General features: G+C 43.6%; 1 protein-coding gene across 4 annotated transcripts in view; it reads right to left on the bottom strand.

The window, feature by feature from the left end:
• DIP2C (disco interacting protein 2 homolog C) overlaps positions 1-27,325 on the bottom strand; it is a 359,412-nt gene that overhangs the window by 44,924 nt on the left and 287,163 nt on the right. For 2 of the 4 annotated variants that reach the window (XM_082617846.1, XM_082617848.1), the window contains 9 exons: positions 26,523-26,640; positions 25,852-26,053; positions 23,797-23,906; positions 22,412-22,492; positions 16,247-16,370; positions 15,581-15,702; positions 14,594-14,705; positions 14,399-14,508; positions 2,048-2,178 (listed from right to left, as the gene is read on the bottom strand). In XM_082617846.1, coding sequence (XP_082473972.1) covers positions 2,048-2,178; positions 14,399-14,508; positions 14,594-14,705; positions 15,581-15,702; positions 16,247-16,370; positions 22,412-22,492; positions 23,797-23,906; positions 25,852-26,053; positions 26,523-26,640 — 1,110 coding nt within the window. The remainder of the gene's footprint in view (positions 1-2,047; positions 2,179-14,398; positions 14,509-14,593; positions 14,706-15,580; positions 15,703-16,246; positions 16,371-22,411; positions 22,493-23,796; positions 23,907-25,851; positions 26,054-26,522; positions 26,641-27,325) is intronic. The other 2 variants (XM_082617847.1, XM_082617849.1) reach the window with 1 other exon arrangement.

Below are 27,325 nucleotides of genomic sequence, written 5' to 3'. Positions count from 1 at the left end.
GTATAGAATTAAAAGAACTTTGACAGTTTTGCAGAGTGTATAATTATCACCACAATGCAGTTCTAGAACACTTCCATCACCCTAAAGGCATGCCTTGTATTCATTTGTAGTCAATCCTGTTTTCAGCTCTAGCCCCAGTTAATCATTATTCTACTTTCTGTCTCTATAGATTTGCCCTTTCTGAACATTTCCAACAAATGGTATCATATGATACAATCATATAATAAGTGGTCTTTTGAGTCTGGCTTCTTTCAGACTTGGCATATGTTTTTGAAGTTTATCCAGGCTGGGGAGAATTTTCATCTTAACAATATTGAATCTCCTAATCTATGAATACCAACTGTCTGACGTGCTTTTTAAAAGAGGTCCAGTTTTTTAAGCAAGTCCATTGGGATCTGTTTCTATAATGGATTTCAGAATGAAGAGGTTTACAGCTGTTATGTATTTAATTTTAGTGCTGCAGGGGTCATAGCTGATTTTGTGACTTCTGAATTTGCAGGTAAGACATTAAGCAAAGGGTCACCGCCACCCTCTCTGTACAGGTCCTCTAGAGAGTCCCATTGCTGCTGGTGACATGCAGCAGGACTCACTCCAAACAGCACCTTCTCTGTGGATTTCATGGGGCTTGGCTGGGTGAGCCTGCAGAACTAGAAGGCACTTTTGCCAAGTAACAAGAGACAGTTGCCTATAAAGCTGTAGTTCAGAACAGGTTTCCTTCTTAGCTGGCCAGATATGTCTAAAGTCACTTTGGCCCTACTGTTGGAATGGTATATTCTCAACTATTTTCCAAGAAAAAATTACCCACAATGCTATTGCATTCTGAATTGAGGCAAAAATCATTAAAATATTTCAACTGTTCAATTATATTTGCTTTCTCAAAAAGTTTAATTGTGGTGATTAGAATGATAGTGTTTTTAAAAAATATGTAATTGGATTTAGTTCAATTTGACCCAATTGAATATTATAAATGCATTAAAATAGTTGTTTTAGGAGAATGTTTAAAGATGAGAAAATATCTACTATTATGAAAAAAGAAGGCAATTATAAGCAATTTCACACTGTAGCATCTCAGTTTTATAAATATATTAATGTACATTTACAAAATTGTATGTGTACTTAAAGGTTTATGGGTGAAACCGTATGTTTTTTGGTGTTTGCTTTAAAATGCCCATATGGAAAAGGGACAGAAATAATCAGAAGGCTGGATGAAATCAAACTGGTAAAATAAGATCCACGTGAAGCTGGTTGTTGGGCCCTGGTATTTGTTACAGTGTTCTTTATACACTTAAACATATACACTTGTATACGTTTGAAAATGTTAATAATAAAAAATAGTACTACATTAGAAATACTACATTAGAAAATAAACTCCATAAGACTATATGCCAAAATGCTACTAGTGAGTATTTACTAGTATCTCTGGGTAGTATACTTATGGGTGGCTTTTCTTCTTTATATTATTTTGTATTTTCTAAAGTTTCTACAATGAACATCCATGTACAATTAGAGAAAAATGACAATAAACTTTCATCCTCTCCATTAATACTTGTTGGCAGCTACCAGGAGCTGGGCCCGGGGGCTGCCAGCTGTGGAGTGGGGACCACGCAGGGGAGGGGAGGGGAGGGGAGCCTGTAGAGCTTCCTTCCGGCCTCCCGCAGCTGAAGTCAGGGAGAAGCCTGAGGAGGAAAGAGCCTGGATGCCCCCGGTGAACACAATCCCAGGCCTGGGACACCTGCGAAGATTTAGAGGCATAAGAAGCAAGCCCATGGCCTGGGAGTCGCTTGGAAAATGGATTCCCAACAGACGGCTTCTGAGAATGGCCCCAGAATCTGTCTCTGTTGGTTTCAGCAAACTTTACGGAGACTAATTTTTTAGATGCTGGAGAGAGTGGCTACCAGGGCAGGTGTCCCTGTGGCACCCGGAGCTGGGCTGAGGAGGAGCCGCACCCTGCAGGCGGCCCCCTCCCGTTAGCAGTTCTCGCAAGTGGTCTGAAAACGCGTGTGTGATTTACTTACTTGTATCGTAAAGGTGCAAAGACAAAACTCACCTACAGAGGCACCACAGGACAAACCCAAGTCCACAGTAAGGGTCCAGGCAGATGGCCACTTCTCTAGAGGGGTAGAGCTCACACTGCAGCTTAATAGAACGGCAGAAGGCACTGGTGGCTGCGTGAGACATCTGCAAGACAGCAAGGTTGCGTTAAGTGCACGGAGCCTGAGCCCATCCTAAGGACTCCTGCAACAGAACAAGGCCGCATGAAATGCACGGGACCTGACATCTGATGCACAAGGGTGGTTTTATAGCAGAGAACAACTGTAGCCAAGCTTGGGTTTTGTTAGGAGAGAGCAGCCTGCTGATGTTCTCATGAGTCTTCCTATTTTCAAGAGTAAACCACAAGCAAAACTTCCTGGTCCCCCAGGACTTAGTAACTCTGGCCCATGAAGTCAGGACGTCTTGCATCTGAATGGCGGGTTCGACTGCGATCCCCACTGCAGCCCTGTACAGTAGGTGGGGACTTGCGACTCCTCACATCCCCTCTCCAGGCAGGGACGACACCTGACTTGTGATTCATCTCTAGGCCCAACACCACACCTGTCGTGCAACGGGGGACCAGCAGAGCACACTGGACGCACGACTCCTGTCTCAGTGATCAGGAAATGTGGCTCAGAAGGCCACACACATTTGTGCAGTAAGACATGCTCGTCATTTGACGGCAGCCCAAATCCAATCTCAGTGCAGCTACAGTAAAGAGCTTCTCCAAAGTCAGCAACCAGTCCCACGACAGTCAGTATGGAATGTGAATTCTTTTAAAGTACTGGAAATTATATCTAGTAACATCAATTTTCTCACAGAAGCTTTCTAGCCAAAGAAATCTAAGAGGAAAAGGAAAGTAAAAGCAGCCCAGAAAACTTTACCAAGTTCGTGGTCTTAAACATGTCTCAAGTTACCGTGGAGTGCATGTCACCCAGAGCTGAACTGTAAAAGGGACCAGTGCAGAGCATCATAATATTCAGGGAAGTCCAGTCAAATGCCTGGGAAAAGCATTCATTAGCCACTCCAGGGAAGAGAGGAGAGAAACCAGGAGCGGGGGTTTCCATCCTACCACAGAGGATCCCTGTCAGAAGTTCTGCACAGAAGAAGATTTCATTGTGGATATTTTACTGAATTCATACAAAGCAATGTAGAATTACTCTAGAATCTAACACACAAGCAGTTCTTCGCAGTTTGTTTTTAAAACCACAACATTTGTTTAAAGAGGAAATGAAGCTGGATTTATGAAACATGCCTTCAACCCCCTGCCTGCTGCATCAGGAGTTAGTAAGACCACAGCTACCAAAATCACCCACATTCTCAGATTAGCAACTAAAACAGACCTTCACAGAACCCCCGCTCTGTGCAGGTGTCATATACAGCTTGAGAACCGAGCTCTCAGCTTAGCTTGGCAGATGCTAATTTGTTAACAGAGGACTTGTACTTGGGATATAAAAAAGAACACACAGCCTCTGCCCTCAGGAGCTGGCCACGTAGTGGGAAGTTCAGAAACTTGGTAACTGCGGGGCTGCAAGCACTTTGACAAAGTGTGCATAGAGCTTAGAGAAAGCAGATGATGATCCTCACACCCCTCTGTGGGCTCAGAGGGTGAGTTAACAGAGTTCAACACAGTGACCAGGAAGCCAACAGGTTAAGAAAACATAACTAGGAATGGGGACTGTCTATCCCTAAGCGCATTCCAAACTTGGACCCTGCCAACATCACAAACCCAGAGACCATGCTCGAATGCTTTACCAGAACCTTTTAGTAAGAAAAACTCCTGCAAACTTGTACTTGAATAAAGAAGTAGTTTTCTCAAAGCCCCAAACATCAAACTCTAATGCTCTATTCTAAAAGGGACATTGAGAGCAGATACATCAACGTGAAGGAATTGGGGATAAGGCCAAGGGTATTTATTTTAAGGATGTATCTTATGACATCTTCAGCAAGTTTACCTTCCAGCGAAGTTTTGCTTTGGCTCACGTTAGAATAAGTGTCCATTCCTGGGGCACACATCAGCTCACACATCAACTGCAGTGAGCAGGAGAGTGCTCCAGAAGCAAACTGGTGTCAGCTCTAAAACATCCTGCAGGGAAGCCCACCTAAAGCACATGTAGGTGCTGGGCAGGCGCTCCATAGGACGGCTGTGGAGTGGGGCAAATGCAGACCTAGGATCTATCTATTAGGTACCTTCAGAGTTCAAATCACACTTCTAAACAGGGAGCATGAACAACTTAAATTGAACATCTGAACTTATACTTGTACATTTTATACTAAATCGGACATTCCGTAACGCCCTTTATAGGGAAAACACTTTACTGGAAAGGCTTTTCTCTGTCATCTTTTGGTGTGTATTGGACACTCAATGATATTTTTGTTCAAAAAGTGAATCAAAATTTATTTCTGAGAAAAATGGTGACCTGAGCAACCACAGAGGTGGGAGTTTCCATTTGGAGCAGACTGTTAAGGCAGATAATTTCAACTCTATTTATGCCTCTCAGTATTTGAAGCATGTGGGTTTTTCACTAAACAACATCACAATACACTTCATTTCAGGTACTCGTCAAACAAATTAAACAGTCAAAGGTTTAAGAAAAAACTTAAAAATTTGAGAGAAAGTCTAGTTATTCATCTCTCTGGGATTTCCAGAGTCTATACTTACATTAAGAGGAATCATTAGGAAGTAAGAACATAGATCACTATGGCCCTGTTTCAAGTAGTAATATCTTTATAGAATCAAGATTTAATATTATAGTTCCCACTTCTGTAGATCATGAAAATGGTACGATCAAAAGTGTGTGCTTCTCTTGTGGCTGTGACAGTAGGAGGCCAACCCAATTTTCATACTTAGTAAATAATTCATCTTGGTCTGAAAATATATCTTTATTTTAAAAATCGTTTCAAAAATTATTTTATTTTATAATGTACTTTATTGGTGTACCACCTCAAATTCTATAAAAAGCAGAGGAGAGGGTTCAGGGAAGATGGCAGAACAGGAATCCCTGTCCTACTTGGACAGTATCCGCACAGGCAGAATCTGATATAACTACAGTGGAGCTCTGGAGTCAGTTGATGGCTTGCAACTTCCAGGGGGGCAGAGGAAAGCTTGGACAGTGAACCGCAATCAATTTTGGAGAAATTAAGACATTCCCAGGTTAAAAAAAAAAGTTAAGGGAATTCATTACATTTAGACCTGCTGTGAAAGAAATGCTCAAGGGAATCCTGCAGGTTGCAATAGAAGAACATTGTAACTCGATTTCATTTGAAGAAGTAAAGGTCTCAGTAAAGGTAAACACAAGACAATTACAAAAGCCAGTATAGGCGCTTCCCTGGTGGCACAGTGGTTGAGAGTCCGCCTGCCGATGCAGGGGACATGGGTTCGTGCCCCGGTCTGGGGGGATCCCACATGCCACGGAGTGGCTGGGCCCGTAAGCCGTGGCCACTGAGCCTGCGTGTCTGGAGCCTGTGCTCCGCAATGGGAGAGGCCACAACAGTGAGAGGCCCGCGTACCGCAAAAAAAAAAAAAAAAAAAAAAAGCCAGTATAATTGAACAATTGCTTAAAAACTCTTTTTGTTTTCTACATGATTTAAAAAACTAACATACTAAAACAAAACGGTTATTGGCCTAAAAACTAGTGTTACTGTAACTTTGGGTTTCAATTCCACACTTTTCCTACATAAATTAAGAGACCAATGCATTTAAACGTTTATTACTGGGATTTCCCTGGTGGCACAGTGGTTAAGAATCTGCCTGCCAATGTAGGGGACATGGGTTCGAGCCCTGGTCCAGGAAGGTCCCATATGTTGCGGAGCAACTAAGCCCATGCACCACAACTACTGAGCCTGCGCTCTAGAGCCCATGAGCCACAACTACTGAAGCCTGAATGCCACAACTACTGAAGCCCATGTGCTTAGAGCCCATGGCTCCACAACAAAAGAAGCCACCACAATAAGAAGGCTGTGCACCACAACGAAGAACAGCCCCCGCTTGCTGCAACTAGAAAAAGCCCGTGCACAGCAACGAAGACCCAATGCAGCCAAAAACAAACAAATAAATAAATGTATTAAAAAATGTTTATTACTATATGTTTTGGGTCATACGATGTATAAAGATATAATATTGGGACATCAACAACCGAAAAAATGGTGGGACAGAGCTGCACAGAAGCAGTTTTGTATATTATTGAAATTAGGCTGGCGTACAAATTAGAGCATAATAACTTTAAGATATCAAATGGAATCCCATGGTAACCACAAAGAAAATAGCTATAGAATATATACAAAAGGAAATGAGATAGGAATTTTAAAGTATCACTACAAAAGATCAACTGAGCACAAAATAAGACAGTAAAGCAGAAAATGAGGAACAAAAAAGCTATAAGACATATGGAAAATAAGAGAGATGAGAAAAGTTCCTTCTTATCAGTAATTACTTCAAATACAAATGGATTAACTCTCCAATCAATGACAGAAATCAGCAGAATGGATGAAAGAAATGCTCCAACTACTGCTGTCCACAGGAGATTCATTTTAAATCAAAAGACACAAATAGTTTGAACATGAAAAGATGGATAAAGATATTCCACGCAAACAGTAACCAAAAGAGAGCAGAGGTAGCTATATTAATATCAGACAAATAAAATTTAAATCAAAACAGATACAAGAAACAAAGAAGGGCATTATATATTAATAAAAGGTTCATTACGGCAAGAAGACATAACAATTATAAACATCTACAAACCTAAAAGCAAACCATCAAAATATATGAAACAAAAACAGACAGCTCTACAACAAAAATAGGAGACTTTGATATTCCCTTTTAAATAATGGGCAAAACAACCAGACAGAAGATAAGTATGGAAAGAGAGGACTTAACACAATAAAGCAAAGAGCTCTAAGAAACACACAGAGCAATATACAACCACAACAGAATACACACTCTTCTCAAGAGCACTTGGGTCATGTTCCAGGGCAGACCATATTTTAGGCCACAAATTAAGTCTCAGTAGATTTTAAAAGATAGATAACATACAAAGTATCTTCTCCAAGCACAACAGGATGAATAGAAGAAAAACTGGAAAACCTACAAATCTGTGGAATTTAAACAGTGCCCTCTTAACCAACAGATCAAAGAAGGAACTACAAGGAAAATCAGAGAATATTTAGACACAAATGAAAATGAAAAGACAATATAACCAAACCTAAGGGGATACTGCCAAAGCAGTGTTAAGGCAGAAATTTATAGCTATAAATGCTTATATTAACAAACAAGAAAGGTCTCATGCCAACAACCTAACTTTACAACTTAAGGAATCAGAAAACAAAGGACAGACTAAACCCAAAGGTAGCAGAAGGAAATATTAAAGATTAGAGCAGAGATAAATAAGTAGAGAATAGAAAAATAGCAGAGATAAACAATGAAACCAGAAGTTGATTCTTTGAAAAGACCAACAAAATTGACAAACCTCTGGCTAGACGGCCTAAGAAAAAAGAGGGAAGTATCAGATTACTAAAATCAGAAATGGAAGTGGGGACATTTACTACTGATTCTACAGAAATCAAAAAAAAATTATAAGAGAGTACTATGAACAACTATACAACAAACTGCACAACCAGCAAGAAATGGAAAAGTTCTATTTCATGGAATTTGAAACACAAGCTATCAAGAAGGAACACGAACACTATGAAGACTAAATCACAAAAAATAGAAAATCTGAATAAACCTGTAACTGGCAAGAAAGACAAATCAGGTTAAAAAAAAAAATCCCAACCAAAAAAGGCCCTGGATCTGATGGCTTCACTGCTGAATTCTATCAAATGTTTAAAGATGAAATAATACCAATCCTTCTCAAACTTCTCCAAAAATTGAAGAGGAGGGAACACTTTCTAATTCATTTTTGGAGGTCACCAAAATCCTGATACCAAAGCCAGACAAGGATACTATAAGAACAAAAAACTACAGACCAATATCCCTTTTGAACACTGGTGCAAAAATCCTCAACAAAATACTAGCAAACCAAATTCAGTAGCATATTGAAAGGCTTATACATCATGACCAAGTTGGATTTATTCCTGGAATGCAAGGATGGCTCTACATATGAAAATCAAGCAATATAAAACATCACATTAAGAGAACGAAGAGAAAAACCCCAGATGATCATCTTGGTCAATGCAGAAAAAGCATCTAACAAAATTCAACATCCTTTCATGATAAAAACAATCAATAGACTAGAAATAGAAGAACAGTTCTCAACACAGTAAAAGCAATATACAAAAACCCACAGTGAACATCATACACAACTGTGATAGACTAAAAGCTTTTTCTATAAGATCAGGAACAAGACAAGGCTGTCCACTTTCAGTACTTCTATTCAACATAGTACTGGAAGTTCTAGCCAGAGCAATTAGGCATGAAAAAAGATATAAAAGGCATCCAAATTGGAAAGGAAGAAGTAAAATTATCTCTGTTCACAGATGATGTGATCGTATATGTAGCAAACCCTAACAATTCCACAAAAAACTGTTAATAAATCATAAGTGAATTCAGCAAAGTAGCAGGATAAAAAGTCAACATGCAAAAAGTAAGTTGCATTTCTATACACTAAAAGAAAAATCTGAAAAGGAAATTAGAGCAATTCCATTTAAAATAGCATCAAAAAGAATAAAAAACCTAGGAATTAACCAAGGACGTGAGAAACTTGTACAATGAAAACTATAAAACACTGCTGAAAGAAATTAAAGAATAAATAAATAAATGGAAACACATCCCTTATTCACAGATGTCAATACTACCCAAGACTATACTGATTCAATGCAATCTCTATCAAAATCTCAATGATATTTTTTGCAGAAATAGAAAAGCCTATTGTAACATTTATACGAAATCTCAAAGAAACCTGAGCAGCCAAAACAATCTTGAAAAAGAACAAAAGTCAGAGGACTCACACTTCCTGATTTAAAAACTTAGTACAAAGCTACAATAATCAAAGCAGTGTAGTACTGGCATAAAGACAGACATAGAGAAAAACAGAACAGAATATAGAACCTAGAAATAAACCCTCACATATATGGTCAAATGATTTTTTAAAAAAAATTTTCACTAATTTATTTGTTTTTACCTAGACTTCACATGCAATTGATTCGATTGATTGACTCATTGAGGTATAATTGACATACATTATATTAGTTTCAGGTATACAATATAACATACATATGTATATGTATTGCAAAATGACCACCACAGTAAGTCTAGTGAAGACAGCTACTAAGATTTATTCTCTTAGCAACTTCCAAATACGCAGTACGGTATATCATTAACTATAGTTTCCATGTTGTACACTACATCCGCAGGCCTTATTTATAATTGGAAGTCTGTACCTTTTCATTCCCTTCACCCATTTTGCCCATCACCAATCTGTTCTCTGTATCTATGAGCTTGGTTTTCTTTTCTTTTTTTTTAAGATTCCACATATAAGTAAAATCATACAGTATTTGTCTTTCTCTGTCTTATTTCACTTAGCATAATGTCCTTCAGGTTCATTCATGTTGTCTGAAATGGTACGATTTCCTTCTATTTTATGGCTGAATTATATTCCATTGTGTGTGTATGGGGGAGGCTGTGGGTAAGTGGGTGGGCATATCACATTTTACTTATCCATTCATCTGCCAATGGACACTGATGTTGTTTCCATATCTTGGCTATTGTAAACAATGCTGCTATGAACACGGGGGTGCAGATATCTTTTCGAGTTAGTGTTTTTATTTTCTTCAGATCAATACCAAGAAGTGGAATTGCTGGATAATATGGTAGTTTTATTTTTAATTTTTTGAGGAACCTTCATACTGTTTTCCATAGTGGCTGCACCACTTTACATTCCCACCAGCACTGCACAAGGGTTCCCTTTTCTCTACACCCTCACGGACACATGTTATCTCTCGTCTTTTTGATGATGGTCATCCTGACAGGTGTGAAGTGATAGCTTATTGTGGTTCTGATTTGCATTTCTCTGGTGATTAGTGATGTTGAGCATATTTTCATGTACCTGCTGTCCATCTGTATGTCTCTTTCAGAAAAATGTCTATTCAGATCCTCTGCCCATTTTTAAGAAATAATTGTTTTTCTGCTATTAAGTTGTATGAGTTCTTCATATATTTTAGATATTAACCCATTAACAGATATATGATTTGTAAATATTTTCTCCCATTCAGTAGGTTGCCTTTTCATTTGTTAATGGTTTCCTTTGCTGTGCAGAAGCTTTTCGGTTTGATGTAATCCCACTTGTTTAACTTTTGTTCCCTTTGCTTTTGATGTCAAACTCAAAAAACTGACAAGACCAATGTCTAGGAGCTTACCCCTATGTCTTCTTCTAGGACTTTTATGGTTGCAGGTCTTACATTCAAGTCTTTAATTCACCTTGAGTTCATTTTTATGTGTGGTGTAGAAAATTGGTCCAGTTTCATTCTTTTCCATGTGGCTGTCCAGTGTTCCAAGTACCGTTTATTTAAAGACTGTCCTTTCCCCACCATATATTCTTGGCTCCTCTGTCATAAATTAGCTGACATATATGCGTGGGTTAATTTTGGGGCTATTCTGTTTCATTGATCTATGTGTCTGTTTTTGTGCCAGTATAATAATAGCGTTTGCATTACTGTAGCTTTGTAATATCAGGGAGCATGATGTCTCCAGCTTTGATCTTTTTCAAGATGGCTTTGGCTATTTGGGGTCTTTTGTGGTTTCATACGTATTTTAGAATTGTTTGTTCTATTTCTGTGAAAAATGCCATTAGAATTTTGATAAGGATTGCAATGAATCTGTAGATTGCTTTGGGTAGTATGGCTATTTTAACAATATTAATTATTCTAACCAAGAGTATGGAATATCCATTTATTTGTGTCTTCTTCAATTTATGTCATCAATATTTTATAGTTTTCAGTGTACAGGTCTTTCACCTCCTTGGTTAAATTTATTCCTAGGTATTTTATTCTTTTGATGCAGTTGTAAATAAGATTGTTTCCTTAATTTCTCTTTCTGATATTTCATTATTAGTGTACAGAAACACAACAGATTTCTCTGTATTAATTTTGATATCCTGCACTTTACTGAATCATTTATTCTAACAGTTTTTGGTGGAGTTTTTAGTGTTTTCTATACATAGCATCAGGTCATCTGCAAATAGTGACAATTTTACTTCTTCCTTTCCAGTTTGGATGCTTTTTATTTCTTTTTCTTGCCTAATTTCTCTGGTTAGGACTTCCAGTACTATATTAAATAAGAGTGGTACAAGTGAGCATCCTTGCCTTGTTCCTGATCTTAGAGAAAAGCTTCAGCTTTTCACTGTTGAGTATGATGTTAACTGTGGGTGATCAAATGATTTTTGATATGGGTGCCAAGACCATTCAATGGGGAAAGGACAGCCTTTTCAACAAATGGTGCTTGGAAAACTGGATATCCACATGCAAAAGAATTACGTTGGACTCTTACCTAATACCATAAACAAAATGGATCAAAGATCTAAATATAAGATCTAAAAAATAAAACTTTTAGGTGAAAATATGGGACAAAAGTTCACAACATTGGATTTGGAAATGTTTTCTTGGATATGACACCGAAGGCACAGGCAAAAAAAAATGAGACTTCACAGAAATCTTAAAATTTTGTGCATCAAAAGACACTATCCATAGAGTAAAAAGGCAATCCAAAGAATGGGAGAAAATATTTGCAAATCATATATCTGATAAGGGATTAATATTCATAATATATAGAGAACATCTAGAACTCAACAAGAAAATTCAAAATCGGCAAAGGACTTGAATAAACATTTCTTCAAAGAATATATACAAATGGCCAATAATTCCATGAAAAGATGCTCAACATCATTAATCTTCAGGGAAATGCAAATCAAAATTACAATGTGATACCACCTCACATCCATTAGGAAGGCTACTATTAAAAACAAACAAACAGGGCCTCCCTGGTGGCGCAGTGGTTGAGAGTCCGCCTGCCGATGCAGGGGATACGGGTTCGTGCCCCGGTCTGGGAGGATCCCATATGCCGCGGAGCGGCTGGGCCCGTGAGCCATGGCCGCTGGGCCTGCGCATCCGGAGCCTGTGCTCCGCAACGGGAGAGGCCACAACAGTGAGAGGCCCGCATACCGCAAAAAAGAAAAAAAAAAGAAAAAAAAAAAACAAACCAACAGGGAGTTCCCTGGTGGCCTAATGGTTAGGATTCCAGTCTTTCACTGCAGTGGCCTGGGTTCAATCCCTGGTCAGGAAACCAAGATCCCACAAGCCATGCGGCGCAGCTCTTCCCCCGCCAAAAAAAGAGGACATTCAAAAGAAAAAAAAAAAAAAACCCAATGGAAAATAAAATACAAGTGTTGGCAAGGATGTGGAGAAATTGGAAACTTTGTGCACTGTTGGTGAGAAGGTAAAATGGAACAGCTACTGTGGAAAATAGTACAGCAATTCCCCAGAAAATTAAAAATATAATTACCCCGCGATGAGGAGTGGCCCCCACTTGCCACAACTAGAGAAGGCCCTCGCACAGAAACGAAGACCCAACACAGCCAAAAATAAACAAATAAATAAATAAAATTAAAAAAATATATATATATAATTACCATATGACCCAACAATTCACCTTCTGGATACATACTTAAAATTGCTGAAGGCAATGTCTTGAAGAGATATTTATACACCCATGCTCACTGCAGCATTACTCACAATAGCTAAAATGTGAAAGCAACTCAAGTGTCCATTGATAAACGAATGGATAAGCAAAATGTGGTAAATACATACAATGAAATATTAACTCAGCCTTAAAAAGGAATTCTGATATATACTTCAACATGGATGAACCCTGAAGACACTATGCTAAGTGAAAATAAGCCAAACGCAAGAAGACATATACTGTATGATTCCACATAAACATGGTACCTAAAATAGTCAAAATCATAAAGACAGAAAGTAGAGTGGGAGTTGCTGCGGGCAGGGGTGGTTTCAGTTTTGTGAGATGAAATGACTTATGAAGATGAGTGGTGATGAGAGCAGCACAGAATTCTGAACGTGTTTAACACCACTGAGCTGTACACTTGAACTGGGTAAATGGTAAATTTGTGGTATATGTATTTTACCACAATTAAAAATTGGAAAAAAAAGTAAATGGAGTAAGAGAACTAAATGAAAATTATGCAAACCCAGCAGTCAGGTGGATAATAGGTGAAGGGCTTCCTGAGGCCAGAGGACTTAACTGTGTCTTTTTTTTTTTAACATCTTTATTAAGAGTATAATTGCTTTACAACGGTGTATTAGTATCTTCTTTGTAACAAAATGAATCAGCTATACATATACATATATCCCCATATCTCCTCCCTTTTGCATCTCCCTACCACCCTCCCTATCCCCTCTAGGTGGTCACAAAGCATCGAGCTTATCTCCTGGTGCTATGCAGCTGCTTCTCACTAGCCATCTATTTTACATTGGTAGTGTGTATATGTCCATGCCACTTGTCCCAGCTTACCCTTCTCCCTCCCCGTGTCCTCAAGTCCATTCTCTACATCTGTGTCTTTACTCCTGTCCTGCCCCTAGGTTCTTCAGAACCTTTTTTTTAAGATTCCATATATATGTGTTAGCATACGGTATTTGTTTTTTTCTTTCTGACTTACTTCACTCTGTATGACAGACTCTAGGTCCAGCCACCTCACTACAAATAACTCAATTTCGTTTCTCTTTATGGCTGAGTAATATTCCATTGTATGTATGTGCCACATCTTCTTTATCTATTCATCTGTCGATGGACACTTAGGTTGCTTCCATGTCCTGGCTATTGCAAACAGAGCTTCAATGAACATTGTGGTACATGACTCTTTTTGAATTATGGTTTTCTCAGGCTTAACGGTATCTTGACAAGGACACTGCCTGAGCTGTGAGGGTCCTAATTCTGGTGACACACATAGTAGTTCCACCATTCTTTGATAGGAAAAAGCATCATTTCAGAGGCAATGAGCAGTGTGCTGGCAAGTTATAATGAGACCCATGTTAAACAAGTGAGAAACTCCAGTGCACAGAGTTTTATAATAGAACACTGGGATTTGAGAACCAGCAAAAAACAAAAACATAGGCAGTTTTTTAATTAGAGGTTAGGGAAGCTCTGTTTACATAAAAAAGTAACTGGAACATCTGGGAATAATCAGTCAGCCTAGCTAACTATTGAAATGGTCACGCATTTTATAGCTTGAACAAAATGCACACATATCCCTCTCTCCGTGTTTTGCTGCCAGGCCCCACCAGAGCCCTATACCCGTAAGAATGAAAACTGATCATTGCTTTGTGGCTTGCTAACTACTATTATGCAGACTGTGTTTCTCACCTTCACTCCAGCTAGCATCCCAGTCGTGGACACACTAAAATCAAGATAGGCTAGCGTGTCTGGGTTGGAAGGTTTGTAGATCTGGGCAGGCCGCTTCTTTGGCAAATCATCTGGAGAGCAAAACAAAGCTGTTAGCATCTCTGACTTAATGGAAAAGCAGATAAGCAAACAAACATACCAGCGAGTTGGACAAACCTGTGTCCAGTATCGGGGGCCAGGCCCTGACGTCTACAGCTGCAGCTGCCTCCCTGGACCGCAACAATTTACAGATCAGTTGTGTTGTCATCAAACAGGCGGAGCGGCTCACCTGAGGGTCAGAGAACAAGGAATGGAGAGGAGGAGGGCAAAGGACAGGGATGGACGCATACTCATGTGCCAGCTGTGCACCACGTGGAGGCCATGAAGCTCGCAGCACAGGCTGGGCACCAGGAGCACAGCTGCCTCACAAGGGGCTGTGTTGGCCAATGGAGTTCCACATGACCAGGAATCTGACCACAGAGCACACAAACAGACCTTGTGGGGACTGAGGTCCCTGGCAGTCTCCCCTGTGTGATGGTCACACTCACAAAGCAGCATCCAAACTACCTGCTCTCACTGTTAGCTCCGTCCCCCAGAAATGCACACATTTACACACACAGCCTCAGTACCATCTACCAGAGTGACAACCTTGAGGGTCCTCCAACACAACTACAAAGAAGTATTCATTTGTGATGTCCCTCGTGGTTCCTCCTCCAAGGGAAAAACATATCTTAATCCTTTTAAACTTCCCCAGGCAAAAAAACCTTAAATCAAATCTACACTTTCAAAAAGGAACAGGATGCTTCTCAATCTTGAGGAAAGAACCTTTAAAAATGTATGACTTTCCCACTTGTTTTGGTTTGCTCCTTGGGCTTGGTAGGGAAGCTCCCAGTATCCAGAGAGATGCCCTCTCTGGGGAGTTGCATCAATTCCCATGCATTGTGGCAAACCTACTCTCTAGCCCCTAATTCTACGCACAAGCTGCTATCTTCCTTCCAGAACGAGATGGCCAACTCCTAGAGGGAAGAGGCTGAGTCCCACTCCACCGCTGGGACCGCCGACTCCCATGCAATCCCATGCCTGCACCCAGCCCTTCCCCGGGAGCCCAGGCTCTGTGATCTGCAAGCCCAACACTCAGGCGCAGACACCCGCAGGCAGCGTTACCTCCACGATCATCTTCACGGTTGGCAGCGTGGTTGCAATGTTCTGTGGGTGTGGAGGACGGACGGTTATTGGCACACAGCCTGCATACAGGCAACCATAAAACGCTGCGATAAGGTCTATTCCTACATGGGGAGAAAAGCAAAAGTTCTCACTTGAAACAAAACAAGCTGCTTAATGGCCATCATCCCTGTCAGCAGAATCACCAGCCTGGAAACAGTCAGACGGGTACGGCAGTAACTGAGACCTTGAACAGACCTGTCCTCCTCCCTGTGGGTCTGTTAAACTTCAGGGGTAACTCCCACCTGGCCCATTCTTTTAGGCACAGGAAGCCAAAGCAGCCCAGAAGCTTGATTGCTCTCATTTCTCTAAGGAATTACTCAACTTTCTGATTATCAGTTCAGTAGTCAAGGATTTAACTACTATTGATTAAATGAACTACCTCAGATAGCTGAAAAAACAAATTTAGATACAAAAGTCGTTGTGAACTACCGCTTTATCTGTGCCCCTACTATTAGTGGCATGGCACATAGCATAGTCCGTACAAGTGAGCCAGGCAGCAGAGACAGTGCCCATTTTTGGTGGTAACACACAAGGTCATCGAGCACCAACATGTGCAATGAAGGGTCTCTTGGGCAAGGGCTGGTCTTGCATGGCCCTGCTTCTTACCCGGTGGGTAGACCAGAGCGACGTGGTCCCCATCCTGCAGGTGCCCTCTCTCCATCAGCATCACGGCTATCTTCTCAGCCCGCTTGTGCAGCTGGACACACGTCAGCGAGTTCGCTATTGTGCCCTGAGTAGCACAAGAACAAGCGGGTAAGATTTTTTTTTCATATGACAGCTTTGAGGTGCAGTTCATATACCATACAACTCACTTATTTAAAATGTGCAGTTAAATGGATGTATCTGCAGAGTTGGGCAACCACCACCACAGTCAGCTTCAGAATGTTTTTGTCACCCCCTCAGAAGACCCCCCCCACTGTTAGCATTCACTCTCCTTTCCTCCCCACTGGCTAAGAAGTACAACACCAAAGAGGCATCTAGATATGTTTGTATTAAAAAGAAATATTTAAAAAACAATGACTTGACTTGAAAAAATAGCTAAAATCACAAAAAAAATCAATCTAGTAATTCTGGTACTTAAATGTAATTGTCATGGGCAATAAAAATTAGTCGCAAATCTGCGGGACTCACACTATGAAAAGTAAGACTAATTGAAACTGTTTTTAAGAAAGACCACATCAAAAGTCAGAGAGGTCAGAAAACAAACAAACCCCCAGAAAAGCAATAGTCAAAAAAAAAAAAAAAAAGTCAGGGGCTTCCCTGGTGGCGCAGTGGTTGAGAGTCCGCCTGCCGATGCAGGGGACATGGGTTCATGCCCCGGTCCGGGAGGATTCCACATGCTGTGGAGCGGCTGGGCCCGTGAGCCATGGCCGCTGAGCCTGCGCGTCCGGAGCCTGTGCTCCGCAACGGGAGAGGCCACAACAGTGAGAGGCCCGCGTACCACACACACACACACAAAAGTCAAAAAAAACCCCAAAAAACACAAAAGAAGAAAAGGGAATTGTCAAATTCATTTAGTGTAGACTTTTAAATATGCAGGAGCAAATGTAAAACACACTTGGATTGAAAAGTACCTTAAAAAAGCTTTGTAGGCGAATATCAGTAGCAAAGTAGGTACTAAGAGATATCAAAATACATGTTTACTCTTTAAAGAAAAGCAAGAATGAACTGCAAATTATAAACATACAACTATCCAAAAAAAGCTTCTCTTGAGAATGCTCTTTTCATTTGCACTTATTCCCAGGTGAGAAGAGATCACTGCCTACAGCTATTTAAAAACTGCTTCTTTATTATCAATTCCTACTTTAAAGGGATGAACAGGGTGAAGGACCTTTCCTTAAGCAACAGGCAAACTGGCCAGGAGTGTCAGGTGAGGAAGACCCTGCACCTGAAGAAATGATGGTGGACACTTGGGCCAGATGCTTTTATTTAGGTGGGGAGCTTCCAAGGAGGGTAAATGAGCTGGTGGGTGACACGGAAAAGACTGTCGCCTGAGCAGAAAGAAGTCCACAGGAAGGTGGTGTGAGCAGCCAGCTGTGTGGGAAGAGAAACGTGGACAGGAGAGACCAGAACCTTTGGGGCCGTTAAAGGACACTGGTGACCTGGTGACTTGAGGTGTGGGAAGAGACATTAGAATTCCCACCCAACTGGAACATGTGCACAAGGTGGGCGGGAACCGATGGGAGTGAAAACCATTTAAAAGGCATCAGGATGTATATACCAGCAGCTGGTGTTTGCCTAAAACACTCACGAGATCACTGATGGCCGTATCTACCCTGGGAAGCATCAGGCTCTCTCTATAACCAGGGCCCAGGACCGCAGAAGCCCGGCAAAGGGAGGCTGCCCAGGCAGCTGCCAGCAGGTTCCGGTCCCTTCCTGCTGTGCTGGCACTGGCCTCTCCCACAGTGGACAGGATTAGCTTACATTTCTCTGATTTGAACCTTATCATCGTACATATTTTCCTTAATTACCTTCCTTCTAAGAAAGGTTAAAAAGTAATAGAAAAAGATACATGAAATGGAAGAGCCAGAGAGCAGAATGTGGCAAAGCTGGGTAAATACAGAAAGATCACGAGACTGGCGTCTAGAAACCCAGCCCAAACCTGAGAACTTGGTGCCTTCTCAACTGGACCGTTCCTCTGAGCAGTTACTCCTGGGGAACACACCTGACGCATGAACCAAAACACACACTCAAAAGGACCCAAAAGTCCTGTGAGCTCTTCTAAGTGAAGATGGGGTACCAGCCCCCAGCACAGCTAAGGTGAGGCCCATGCCAGGCCTCCTGACATGCACACACCAGCTGTCCTGGAGGGAAGCCAGCACTGTGCTCCTGGTTGTTGCTGGGGACCAGCTGTGCTGCTGGTGGGGCGGCAGTATGCCACAGGGGAGTCCCGCCACCACCCTGCTGCCCGCTGGTCGTTAGCTAGTCTTATCTTAAGCAGCAAGCATTCTCTGACTGAGTTGTTCAACTTCTGGGACGATCTTCTCTCCATTATCCAGAGAGCCAACACTGATCCCCTATCATAACCAGCTTTTCTGTCACACAACAAAGCCTATGAGATTTGAGAGGCACCAGTGACTCACAACCAGCAGCCATATGTTTTGACTCTGTTTATGAAATTTCCACCTACAGGTACTTTAAAATGGTGAAATTTAATTGGCATTCTGTCCTTTAGGAATCTCTGTGAATGTTTTGCAATACCCTTTGCCACCCTATGGGCTTTACACCAGACGGGAGGAGGGCCCCTCTGGGCAGTCGGTGCCAATGAGCCCAGCCCAGGCTCTCTCCTCCACCCCAGCCTTCAGGCTCCACTGGCTTCACTGTAGCTCCCGGCAGGCTCCACGTTGAGGGAGCCAAATGGGATACAGGCCTCATCCAGCCCCGGACTGTGCATCACCACTGGTTATGGGGAGTCTCAACATAGCCTTTCACCTCGGGAGAAACACCACTGATTTTCAATCACACATTTCATTTTCCAAAGTGCTTGCTGTCATAAAAACATGACATGCTGTTTATCCTCAGGTCAATGGTTACCTGGCATCCTCATCAACATTCATGGGAAAAGTTGGGTTTTCAGTACAGAAACCCACTGCCTAAGAAGAATGTTCTAGGAAAAAGTACCTCACACTAAATTAAGGCTAACTTTTCCTAAAAGAAGCCTCGGCCGGTATCATGACAGAATGGCAATGCAGGGTAACCCACCACCCAATCCCTATTCTAAAGACAACAGATTTCAGTGTCAATGACTGTAAATGTGGCACCATTTTAAAGTTTTACATTAAATTAAATAATGACAAGTAAAAACCATATTGAGGAATGAAGAAAAAGCCAAACAGGATTCACATTTAAAAATTCTCAAAAAGTAAAAAAAAAAAAAAAAAAAAAAGGTTAAAAGAGTTGCCCTGGTGTTTCTCTTTAAAAAAATAACAGGGCTTCCCTGGTGGCACAGTGGTTGAGAGTCTGCCTGCCGATGCAGGGGACGCGGGTTCGTGCCCTGGTCCGGGAGGATCCCACATGCCGCGGAGCAGCTGGGCCCGTGAGCCATGGCCGCTGAGGCTGCGCGTCTGGAGCCTGTGCTACGCAATGGGAGAGGCCGCAACAGTGAGAGGCACGCGTACCGCAAAAAAACAAAAAAACAAAAAAACAAAAAAACAGATGCTCTTCTGTATATAAGTTCCAAGAATGTAAGTCTTCCACAATATGCAGTGAATCACATCCTCACTTCCTACTATAAACCTCTCATGACAGCTCTGATCCTATCTCCTGCGTTGCCGTGGAGGAGGGCATATGAGTGAATACTGTGTGCAACAGACAGGAAGCCAACGGGTAACCATTTTAAGGGAGCCACGACCAAGTTGGGGAATTCACAACCAACGGAAGGGGCTGTCCAGGACAGAGGAAGCCTGGAAGCAGGTTGGGGCCCTATGCTGGAAGGACGGTGTTTGGGTATATTGAATAAAACACATTATTAGAATGAATTTCACCTGTTTCTTTTTACTTTTTTAAAATATTGCTTTTGGAAAACATTAAATTCTATGTGTGGCTTGTGTTGTATTTCTATTGGACACTGCTGAACTAGAAGGTTGAGTGAGTGGAAATGACACTGTAACCACCATGGAAATGATGCTCTTGACCTTTGGTTCAGGTTGAACACTTGTCATAAGTGTGCACATGGGGTTGGAGAGGCTGGGAATGAACACAGATGCCTGGCTCCGATATGACCCTTCCAGCTGTTTGGATGTAGCTGCCTCCACGTCAGGAGAGCCTCAGGAGATAAGGTCATGTCTGAAGGGAGGCTGTTGTAGACCACGCTGTCCCTGTGCTGACCTGAAGTAAACTTACTCATGGCCTTGACCTCCACAGCTCACCCCATCAGACCTTCTGTTGCTGCTGACAAAGCCCTTCTAGAATACGAGTCATTTCTGGTGAACACATTTCTCCTAATGATCCAATGCCTAGCCACAGAAAAGGACTGTGAACTCAGGGTCTGGGAATGGGGTTGACCTGCCCTGCACATTGCCAGTCCCCAAGCAAGATGCAGTTAGCATGGCTGTTTTCCTCCCGCTGAAAGGACTATAGTCTATGAACATGCCTGAATCATTTTTGAATTTTTGTGTCTGGGACAGATAAGAAATTTCCTCTTACCCAGAGCTCTGGAGGGGTCAAGCTGCAGGGGAGGGAAAAGGGATGCTGACCCAACTCTTGCCCCCTTGTTGTCCACAGTTCACGGAGGATGGCAGGCCTATCCTGGGGACGTCCTGTCCTACCTCATCACATCAGCACCACGGCTCCACTCAGGGAGCTGAGCGAAGGGGCTCTGAGTAGGAGTCCTTCCCAGGGGCTGGGGGACAGGCTGCAGTGTAGCTCCAGCTCCAGCTGCCCCTCTGGAGGTGCTGTTGGAAACCTCTAGAGGCCCGAGAGACTCTGGAGAAAGAAGGGCAAGTCCCCAACAGTCTCCAGGAGACACGCCACGTGCACAGGACAAAGCAAGTCAGAAGAAGCGATTAGAGAGACAGGACAGCACCAACCACCGATGGTGCCAGGAAAGGAGAGTCTTATCTGTGTTTACAGGCTGAGGAGGAGCCAGAGGAAAGAGACGGACGAGAGCAGCAGGGCAGGCACATTTCAGATGCGACGCAGGGCCTCCTGGTAACCACACGACCATCGGGCTTGCCCTGCGTCTCACCCCCATGCATCTGTGCGCCCTGAGCGCAAGAGCACTTATCCTGGGAAGAGGGTCCACTAGGCCCAAGCACAGGCACCAAAAGGCAAGGGTAGCAAGCGTTCCTCACAGAGGCTTGGGTGCGGGAGTGCTTTCTAAGACTCTTGCTGGGGTCGGTCTTGAACAGACACAGTGAACAAGAAACTGCTGAGGTCAACTCAGCATGCAAGGCAATTCAAGACAAGCTGTGTCAGAGGAGGACCAGAGGTTACTTCTACCAACTAAATCACCGCAAAACTGGTCTGTAGCTGGATATCCAAATTAGAGGTTCAGGGAGTAACTTACATTGTTGGCATTTCCTTTCACTTGTCCTTAATCTACTGCTTTAAATGACAAGAGGTGCCTTCTCGCACTAAGATTTTGACATTTTGCAACTCTGAAGAACTTCTTAAAGTTGCAAGTACCCATGCTTGTCAAGACGACCTACGTTAAATCTATTTTTCAGGCCTTATTTCCAAAGCAAACACACAGTTAACAAACGTATTAAAGACGTCTGCATTTAATGTTTATTGTTATACTATTTCTTGCATGTTTAAGGCCTTACTCTTAAGTACTATTATGGAACACTATCTGAGGAGTTTGCTTTTCTAATATGAGATGCAAATATGAACTTTAATTATAAAATAGAAATTATTTTCATTCCTAAGAATGAAAGCCTATAACTAAAACATGACTTCTTATTAAAAAAAAGGAGTAATAAAAATAAAGACATAAATACCTCATAGATCTGCAACTGTTCTGTTGTAGACATTCATCACTCATTTTGAGGGGAGGGGAAATATTGCAAAAAAATATTGCTAAAATACATGCAAAAATATATGTGTACACACACACACACACACACACACACACATATACATATGCTCAAACCCTTATATTTAAAAGCAACCTTTCTTAGGTGAAAAGGTCTCAGTCAAAACAGCAACAAACAAATAAATAAAAGGATTCAGGTAAGACTGAGGAGAAAGGTCTGAGTGGAGAATATGATACAGAAGCATGCAATTGGGGACCACACAGGGAACGACCAGGGCACACGGGCGGGGCCTCACCCTACAGTTGAGCAGCGTGTACAGCACGTGATCAGGGGTGGTCTGCGCCCTCCACTGCAGGACCTCCGAGAGGAACAGGAACTGGAACAGAGCACAGCCATTAGGTCTAGACTGTCCTGGGGGGTTGGGCTGGCCTCAACATCTATAAGTTTAGTCTGTCTGGGTGCTTTTAAGGTGGCTTAAGACAGCGAGAGGATAATCCCATATAAATATAATTGACAGAATAAGCAGGTGCTCACAGTGCTTTCCTGACAGTGATTTGGAATTCACTGTGCTTGATTCAGACCCAGGAGTCAGAGGGCTGGTGCCATGCCACCATGAGGGAAGTTTTCTGAAACCTGCCCAAGGATGGGAAGACTCTATTCCCCTTATAGACAGAGTAGCTGACACAGAAAAATCCTGTCTCCTGGGGCTTCCAGAAGATGCAGCAGTGATTTCTGGGGGTTGCGATGACAGAATCAGAGCTATCCTGTTTCAAAAACGGGCTCTCTTAAATTTGTTGCATTTACAATGGCCATCCCTGAAGTCATTCAATAGCTCTGCAGATCACACAGGTGACACATACCCACTGACTCAGTCTGTAGTAACAAGGACGGCCCTGTTTAATGTCAGGACACAGCACTAGTGTCAGGATACAGGAAATGCCCACATCTTCACCTTAATCCATTTTATGATGGAAATGTACTGTGAGGGGGGGAACATGGTGATCAGGTGCTTTCAGTGAATGTGTTATTACATGTTACCAAATTGGCAATATCTTATATGGTTGATTTTGTCACATTTCCTGGGAGCCCATTTAGAGTGGGACCACCTTTTGGTGAATCATGAGAGTTCTCAAGGCTGAATGTTCTAATGGGGACTTGTAGCTATGCGTGACAAACTGTGTGTCTGATGTTTAAGTGGAGTGGGGCCCAAGGATTCCTCCTACAGCTCCCAAGGCTGCTTTAAGAATGTGTGGCTCCCAAACCTGGGTTTTGCATTGACGTTTTCTTGAATTCCAACAATCAAAGGACTGAAGCCTCACTGTAAGGTGGCTGTGAGGCAGTGTGAGTGTCAAATCAGGGCTGGAGGGAGAACCAGAACAAGTGCTTAGGGGATGCTAGGACACGACAGGGATTGCAGACACTGGCCTCAGGCCTACTAGTCATGGGACTGCATCACCTACCCACGCAGTCCTACAACACTGCACCCTCAGCAAACACGTTTTCCTTATAAAATTACACAGACATCTCTTGCAGGACCAAGAGGGCAGGTAGGAAGAAAGGTCATCAATGGTAGATACTGGGCTGCCAGAGAGGGCAAGTGAGAGTTGGTGACGCCTGTGATACAGCATCTGGGCAGGAGTGGAGAGGAGCCCGGGCAGATGTCTGACCCTCTGCTCTCACCTTCCGGGCCTGGTCGTTGTCTTCTATCTGGCCCAGGTCTCTGCCGCTGGCCTGCGCGATCCTCTTCCCAGACACCAGGTTCCCCACCATCACAGAGGCAGGGCCGATCTCTGCAAAGAAGCAGCGGCACACACGTGAGGAAAACACGAGTGAAGTTCCTGAGAACATGACTTCTCACTTTGGGAAGAAGCTTACTCTGGGGAAATCCTTTCAAAGATGTAGCTTTGAAAAATAATTAGAACAGGATTTCAAGTAAGTCACTACCATGAAAATGACAGCAAATATAAACAAGCCTCAAGTAAGGGTACACAGAAATAATGCTTTCACCAAATTCCCGTAAGTGTTCTCCCAGGCCGCTGCCTTTGTTCTCCAGTTAGGGAGATGCTGACATCTATTCATTTAGCATTTGTTAAAAAACAAACAAACAAACAACAGTTTTATGAAGACAGAGTTATATAACCTCCAATATTTAAAAAGAATGGATGAGATAACCAGGTACCATTAGAGAATCCTTTCCTTAAAATTGCCAATCACACGAAGCTGCATTTTCTGTGCTGCATGTAAGAGCAGTGTGGATCCTGGTACCCACCGTGTGCGCCCTAAGGAGGAAGGCGCCCAACTTGGCTCTCAGAGCCTGTTCACTGGGCCACGCGTCCCTGTCATGGGTTCCTAGATGTCTGACAGGTGTCTGAGCCCTGCAGCCCTGCCACGGTCATGCATCTGTCAATGATCCCTCATCATAAATGTCTGTCCTCAATTCTGCTCTCACAAACTGCGTCTCCAACACCTGGGCCCACTGGCCACTGGGTCGAGGCATCTGCTGATGGACCAAGGTTAAAGGTGGGAGAAGGAGGTTGGGACAGTGAGTGAGGACACCCCGGGGAGCCGAGACACTCCTGTCGATTCCGTAAGAACACGGCACGAGCCACGCTGTGGCAATCCCGGTGCTGCTGCTTGCATAGAGGGGCAAAGTCGGCGAGCCTGGGACCTGCTTTCCTCCTGCAGTATCCGCGTCCTCACCTGAATCTGGAGAGACCGCTCACCCCCATCTCATCAAGCTCACTTCTGGGGGTGGCCTGGGGGCGGGCTGGTTCCTATATCTACTGCCAACTGTGCTGTGCCCAGTGCCCACTAGCCACCACTAGCTGACTCACCAGGAACTCTGCCCCTGCTGCTACTCTTCATCGGTGGAGTGAAAAACTGTCAGGGCTGGGTCTGTCTCTCCTACACTCTGGACCCACAGCCTTAGGCAGTTCCTGAACCCCTCTGTGGTACAATTTCCTCATTTCCTTGTAAAATGGAGATAAGAGGACGAAATCCATGAGGATGAAATGAGTTAATACATGTAACGTGTGGACAAGCAGCCTGACTGTGCCAGGCACTGTTGGTCGTCGTCCTAATAGCCCAGCCCGAGCTCATCCTGGCTGCCTCCGAGGTCTGTCTGCACATCAAGCCTGGTGGCCTGGGGACCTTCCATCACTACACTGGCAGAAGAGTTGACTCCTCATCACCATATTCTTGCAATGAATTTGTTTTCACTGGTAACTGCGTGCAGCCTTAAAGAGTATGATCAATTTGCTGCTAGGAGGATCAAGTCAGATAGCAGATAATTACGTGTTCCCCAAATTGCAAAGCAGCAGACAAATGTTTACCATCATGACAACGTCACGAGTAGATCTGTATGATTCCTCACAGGCTTCCAGCTGTTGTGACTCATGAAACAGGTATGGAAGCCTTATTCTAATTTGTGCAACAGGAAGCTGTGACCCTGAGAGGTTCTCTGTCAAAGGCCACCCAGGAGGTTTGAAAACCGCCAAGAAGGCTAGGCTCAGGCACCGCCAACACCTCTCCATCCAAGTGGTCTACACCCCCTGCTGCCTGGACTCTGCTGCATTCTATCCCATGCTTGGTAGAAAGACACCGCTTAGGGGGAGGCTGACTCGCCTGGGAGTGTGTGATGGGAGACGGGAGGGGAGGGAGGCTGAGAACCGTGGTCAGCGTGGCCCCCACCCAGCTCCAGGGCCACCCTGGGCCTGCACGGCCCTCCAGATGTACCTGGTTGCTTCTGCCGAGGCTTGGGCAGGTTTGTGACGCACGTGTGGGGGCACATCAGGACATTGCAGGGGTGAAGTGAGCCCTCCAGGAAAAGCTGCTTCGTTTCTGACAAATGGATGCCACCGAGTGGGGTTTTGGGGAGGGTGTTTGCTGGAACCAATGCCAGACAATAAACCCCAACTTGATGTATACTGTCGATTGCCTGGAAGGTTGTGAGAGAGGGAACCATGTTAAAATAGGTATCGTGAACAGGCATGGAGCAAATACTCAGACTGTGCAAATCACAACACATAGAAGCAGGTGCAGCACCCATGATGCTCCTGGCATGGAGACGCTGAGGTCAGAGGAGGGCAGGTTCGCCAAACTGAGCAGAATACAGTTTTCATAGCACTTGTGGGACACCACACACACAAGAACATACACTGGGAGAAAAGAAAGCACGCTCTCAAGGTCATAACCAAAAGGTCCTGCTGCGACCTCCACAAGCGAGCGGGAGCCAGTTCTGCAAACCTCTGAACCCTAAGCCTGGTCTGTTTAGCTCCTTCCCTAGAAGGCAACTGTAAGTTTCAAGGCTGATGCAATCTCTGGTCAAAAGGAGGGATGATTAGAGAGCACAATGGTGCAGGGAAGCTGATGTGAGCCCAGGAGAGGGGCTCGGGGCAGGAGCGAGCTACCTGCAGCACCCTGCTCATCCACTGGAAGCTGTCCTCCTCCGTGGAGTCTGGCCTCTGCTCAGCCACGATCACGATCCTCTCGTCGTGCAGGACGGTCACCGAAAACACGGCTATTCTGTGGGGACAGACAGGAAATCATGGTGATCACGTGCTGGAGAGGCTCACGAAGGGATTGGCCCTGCCATAAAGTGCTTCGCAGCTGTTACGACTGCAGAGCTCAGGGGTTCCCAGTGCCAACTACCACCCTGAAGGGAAATTGCAGCTTCCAACTCCCAGGTGCTCACCCACTGAAGTGCGGCTTTGGGGGAGAAGCCTGGCAAAGCCAGAGGGCAGAACCACCACACTTCCTGTGGAGGTAGCCCATGGCTTTGGGTGATGGGCCTCATGCCTCGGGACAGAGGAGTCAAGCGCAGGTATCAGAACTGCTGAAATTTACTGAGCCGTGCTACTTGCATCTTAAGTTTGCACCTGTGAAGCTATTTCTCCCAATCAGCAGAAATTTGCCATTTGGGAGCTAATGGTTTTCTGCTAGCTGCGTCTGCCTCTCACGGGAAGCACAAAATGTGGCGAATGGCCCTCCAGGGTGCTCTGTGCACGAAGGTGGCTCGGCTACCCCCAACCCCAAGCTCGGCTTCCTCCTGCTCCCACTAGCTCGGCAACTCAGGGTGAGATCCAAAGCAGCTGACTTCCTCCAAATCACCAAAACCTCAGGAGCCGTGGTCAGCGATCCAGTGTCAGTTGTGTGCCAAGCTGGGGTTGGGGGCACCACCGGGAAGAAACCCATGGGAGCCAGTTTCCAG

Source organism: Mesoplodon mirus (genome assembly GCF_964341445.2).
Source record: "Mesoplodon mirus genome assembly, chromosome: 4".
In the NCBI taxonomy this organism is placed as follows: domain Eukaryota; kingdom Metazoa; phylum Chordata; class Mammalia; order Artiodactyla; family Ziphiidae; genus Mesoplodon; species Mesoplodon mirus.
The sequence above is the reverse complement of the archived record's forward strand: the minus strand, read 5'-3'. Positions and strand labels throughout refer to the sequence as shown.